Raw genomic sequence first — 5,716 nt, 5'->3', positions numbered from 1 at the left:
GGTAGGATATTCCCAATACATGTCTCTTACTTTTTCAAAATAACCAGAGCTTAAGGATGTCATCAGTACCACTTTTGACTTCGGCTTTCCTGATGAACTAATAATATCTTTGGTCCGGGCAACATCAGGCAACAGATTCTCCTTCAAAGTACAAGCAATGATCTGATCCAGTACATGTTGAAATGGACCAGTTCCAATGTCAAACACTCTAATTTGGATGCCTACCCTTTCATCAGCTTTAGCTAAATAAGCTTCATAATATCTTACAACAAGTCCCCATACCCTGTTTGTGGGGTGGAACAGATATCTACCTAAGAAATGGAAAACTGTTTCCTTATTTGGGAAGAGTTCACTCAGCTCCTGCTCAAAAGCTGGCATTAAGAATAGAGATGGGATAAAATAATTGTCTGTTCTCATCACTAACCAAGGTACTTTCTGGAGAAAACGTTGCTCTTCATCACAGAAGAAAAGCTTATCTTGGTCATCATAGTCATGGGATAGATGAAGGTAGACACTAGGTGGCACCGTGGAACTTGTAACAGATTCATTTTTCAGCATTTTCCCATAACATTGGGCAGAATTTTGATTGAAATCATGTAATTGACTGTTAATAGGGAAATCAGGAGGGAGAAACCAGGAAATATCTGGGAACGGTTCACAAAAGAGATCGATCATATCAACTCCAGGATCAACTAATAGAACACGGTTCGTGAGGAGAGCATAAAGAAATGCAGATGCTAAGGTCAATATCCTATTCCCTAACCCACTGTATGAGATCCATACTACATATTTACAATCAGAAGACTCACTTAAACGGCCAGACCTAAGATCTTTTACCGTTTTATTATAGGATTCAGTATAAGGTCCACATCTTTTGTGGAGAATTTCATATGTCCTTAATCTAGAAATTAGGTAAGAAGAAGGATTTTCTGATAGTCCATTCACTCCATTGCGATACATGACAGAATGATACCTACTGAGACAAGAAACTTCATCAAATTTATCTGCTAGAAGGCCACCAAGAAGTTTATCTTCATGCAAGATGACAGAATCAGAGCCATCATTATTCAAACCTACAAGTTACAGAAGACGAAATCCGATTATTTGACGATGATTGGCAAGGAAAAGCAAACTATCTACAAAACAAGAACATTTTTTGGATATGAGAAAATCTGTTCATTCATTAAAATACCTTATATGTTAATTGTTATACACTTTTATACCCATCTCTCATCAAATACCTTTTTAGTACTTAGTACTCTCATGTTCACTCGATTATGCAATGCAAATACTGAATCAAACAAAACTAAGAGAAAATCAACAAATTCATAACTAAATCAAAGATCAACTAAAAGAAACACATCCATAAATTGACAATGCAAGTATACCTTGTTCACTTTGTTTCACTTGAAAAACAGTTTTTGTTGGAGAAGGATCTTGAGGGACAGAATCGGAAGGAGGGTCTCGCAGAACCAAGGAAAGTGAGAAGAGAACAGAGAAGAGCGTCAAAGAAAGGAGGAAGAAACCCATAAGGTGCGTCAAACTAGGGACACATTTGATGTTAAGGGCCTTTGAAACGATGCGAGCGTCTTCCAAATCTGAGAGTGAGGGATCAGAATCGTCGTGATTCCTATGGAGACGCTTCATGTGCAGTGAGTGAGGTTTTGTTTGTTTGTTTCTTTCACCTCGAAACTCGACCAGATCTGGGATTGGGGTATGGTTATTGACTTATTGGTTGAGAGTGGAGTCGGTGTCTTTCATTTGGATTCTATAATAGAATAACACAGGCTTCTTTAACATTATCATCAAAATAGTATCTTTTTCTCTTTCTTCGCTCTGTTTTTTGGTACCATTATTGTATTTAATTAAATGAAATGCCCCTTTCACAAGAGAAAAAGGTGTATTTATGGAATGATAAGGTGAATAATTTTTATAATTTTATTACATTATTCTTCATTCATATTTTATCATTGTTAGATTTTAAATATAAATAATATAAATAACTGATATATATGATTGTGTATGAATCTTTATATTAATAGTACATAAGTATTATACTCTCATTTTCCAAAAGAGAAAATGATGTATGTATTGATAGTGTAATAGTTTTTACATTGTCATTTATTATTCATTTTCAATCATTATTGACTTTTAAATTAAATATAATACAAATAAATGATTGATTAAGTACTGATTGTGTATGAATCTTTACAGGTAATTTGACAATTTTTACATTATCGTTGAATTATCCACCTTTTATTTCAATTATAATTGACTCTTTAAATAAAAGAATAAAAGAATACAAATGAATAGTGAATAATATACGAATTTGTAAAACAAGATTGAGATATTAAAATAATAAAATAATGTTAAAAAGAAATTCACGATAGAAAACACAAATTCGGAAATAGATGCCCTCTGTATCAGAGTTTTTCTCTTAATTTTATGTAAAAAAATCTCTGTTTAAGAAAGAATTCATTAAATAATAATCATAAAATGTTAAAATTTTATATAATTTGTATTAAAACTTCTCCCCTTGAGAATGATTTTTTCTTCAGAAATCTCTCTTTTAGATTTGTAAAATAAAAGTTGGGAAATAAATTGAGGATTAGGTCTGTAAACAAACAAACATGAGAAATAGAAGGATTTCAGAAAGGAGAAAGTGAGCCATTTTGAATGTTTTGCTATTTTCAAAAAAGAAAAAACAATAAAAAACATACATATGTCATCAAATTATAGGTTAAGGTAGTGTTGTTAAAACAATAGTGTTATCAAACCGGTCAAGGTACTGGTATAGTCATACAATAATTAAACTGTATGTTAGTTAAACTGTACATACATGCTTATACTTATATATATATAAACACCTATAACAAAAAAATCAGATAGGACTCAAATTTATAATTCATATTCATAATCTACTCAAAATTCACATAAACAAACAAATTTAAGTATTTAACAAATTCAAAGTCCAAATTACAAAACATATGTCAATCCAAAAGTATCACTTAACAACTGTAAAATATAAATAAATGACACAAGTTCACAACTCACTATACAAAAGACAAAACAAATAAATTTGGAGTTTTAACATTTAACACCAATGAGTCAAAGTTATCTCATATCGAGATTATATTTTTGCACCAAATCATATCTTCACACACGAATATTAGAAACCAAAATGTGTAATCTTAGTATGCCTTGGAAGCATATGCATTGAAGTGTTAAAGAAGAGTTAGAAAGACGAGTCACCTTGTAATGAGTTTTTAAGTTTTTTAAAAACAAAAAATATGTGTGTAAACCGGCCAATTTAGTCAAATATCGGACGGTTCACAGGTTTTGACCGACTTTTGATCGGTTTTGATACTTGGCCGGTTCAACATCTGTACCATACTAGGTAAGGTTTCACTTCACCGGTTTTCTGGTTAAACCGGCTGGTACGATACAATTTTTACATCATTGGGTTAAGGAAACAACTTCTCTCCTCATATCAAGAGCTACATGGTTTATGAAAAATATTAACAAATTTAAAATAATGTGAAAATATAAAAGAGATTTATATATATATATATATATAAAGAACTTAATATTTACTCATTATATTTCATTTTGTTTTAGTTTGCAATAAAATATAATAAATTATATTGACACTCTTGGAGCTCTAGTGAAATTATATAAATCACACCTTCATGTTTTACACCTATAAAAAACTCATAATTTTTATACATATATTACACTTATTATCCCTATGTGATAAATAAGTGTGATTTTTAAATAAAAAGTGGTGATAAGCGTAATTAAATTAGACAAAAAATGATATATTATGGAGTAAATACAAATAGTATACCAACTAATACATTTTCGTTATTTTTTATTTGTTACAATATAGTATAAAAGTGATTTAAACATATTTTTTTAGAATTATTAATGCATCTTAAAATGAACCAAAAGTAATGAAAATGTATTAACTCGCTTTGGACTTGTCCCCACACATATTATATTTTGTTTAACTTAATTACAATTATTATCTTTTTTGTTTAAAATATCATACTTATTTCTCATATAGGAGTAGCGAGTTAATATATGTATAAAAATTTGGGACTTTATGTAGATATAAAAGATTAAAAGGTGATTTTTATAATTTTACTAAAATTCAGAGGGTATCAATCCAACTTACTCCAATAAAATATTAAAGATTTTGGTATCATGCTCCTTTTTAAGGTGAAGACTTTTATTGAATTATTACTCTCACTGTAATAATTATAAGCTCACCAATTGGTTGGTAGAAATGTTAAAAGATTGAGTCACACTTCAAAGCTGAATACTTGTTGAGGTAGTAACCCTAATAATAAACAAAAATAAATAAATTGTATCTATTTAATCACAATAGAAATGCATATCGAATGCTAAAGTGAGTAAGTTGATTGATATTTATTCACCATCAGATTATATTTATTTAACAAGTTGTTGTCAATTTTGATTGTTGAAAAACCACTATAATCAAGAAAATAAGTAGATTAAAATTTTATAAAATCAAATATTAATCTTAAATGAATCTTAATATTATCAAATAGGTTATTTAATTCTATTATTATTATTATAAATTAGAAATAGAAATTCAATTCTAAATAAAAAATTATAGAAAAAAGTTCTTGATAGTCCCACTTATTATGTGAAATTCACATTGAAAAGTGAACTAATCACTATCCTTTTAAGACTCTGAAGAACCCTTTTCGTAAAATTTCGCTTGCTTAATAAATAAGTTTCTATTTGACTACGAAAGTACCCAAAAAAAGACATGCAATATGATATACGATTATTGAGATTAAATAACAAAGGGTAAAACCTTCAACTAGAACTAGATGTAGATTAGGTGGAAGTTGATTAAGTCGAGAAGAGACTAGACAAAAGACATTAGCAAAGACAAGAGAAAATCCTAATGCAGAGAAATTAGAGAATCTGATTTTGTAAAAGACCTAAGTTCATATTGGTTAAATGAGTATTTTTTTATGATTAGTCATCAAAATATCATTATTTAGGTGCTTTGGTCCTGAAACAACATCACTACGGATGTTTAGACAATGTAATTTGTGAGTGATTGAACTATAAACTCTACGGAGAATTCACGAGTTTACTTGAGTTTATACACGTTCATTTGAGCTTAAATTCCCTTTCATGCATTGTCAAACATACTCAGCGAAGTATTTGGCTCCAAATAAATAAATTGTACTAAACTCTAACTTCATTGTTAAACTGGAGAGTAACTATAATATTAAGTTCCCACAATTCTGAAAGAAAATAGTTTTAGAAATTAGTCTCAATATTCTATTTTAATTTATTTTTTATCTTTTCTACTTTCTTAATTGTAATCAACCCTCTATATATTGATTGTAAATAAGTAAAGTAATTCTAGAAATCATTCTTTAATCAAATAATAATATTTTTATCTTTTGTGAATTATTATCTTTTTTTTCATTTATTTAAAGTCTAATATTTTCTATTGAAAATATTGATAATTAAGTTTTGAGTCCTCTAAAGTGTAAAGTGTGTTGTGCACTTTATAGTTAAAAATGCACATTTGTGATCATTGGGCTAAGTTAACAAAAAGTGGTTATGTGATGAATAGTTATTATATTTGTTGAGTTTTGATGATTAATAAAGAATTAAACTATGACTTATGATATAATTCACTCCTAAGGATATGATCCATGGTTAA

The 5,716-nt window shown here is 29.0% G+C and overlaps 1 protein-coding gene across 1 annotated transcript in view; it reads right to left on the bottom strand.

Moving 5' to 3' along the window:
* Positions 1-1,762, bottom strand: part of LOC109328530 (galactoside 2-alpha-L-fucosyltransferase-like) — a 2,313-nt gene extending 551 nt beyond the window's left edge. The window contains exons 1-2 of the mRNA XM_019562032.1: positions 1,389-1,762; positions 1-1,073 (exon numbers count right to left, since the gene is read on the bottom strand). The exon at positions 1-1,073 is cut by the window's left edge and continues 551 nt beyond it. Coding sequence (XP_019417577.1) covers positions 1-1,073; positions 1,389-1,647 — 1,332 coding nt within the window. The 5' untranslated portion in view covers positions 1,648-1,762. The remainder of the gene's footprint in view (positions 1,074-1,388) is intronic.

The sequence above is a fragment of the Lupinus angustifolius genome, chromosome LG15 (assembly GCF_001865875.1).
Source record: "Lupinus angustifolius cultivar Tanjil chromosome LG15, LupAngTanjil_v1.0, whole genome shotgun sequence".
Classification (NCBI taxonomy): Eukaryota; Viridiplantae; Streptophyta; class Magnoliopsida; order Fabales; family Fabaceae; genus Lupinus; species Lupinus angustifolius.
The sequence above is the reverse complement of the archived record's forward strand: the minus strand, read 5'-3'. Positions and strand labels throughout refer to the sequence as shown.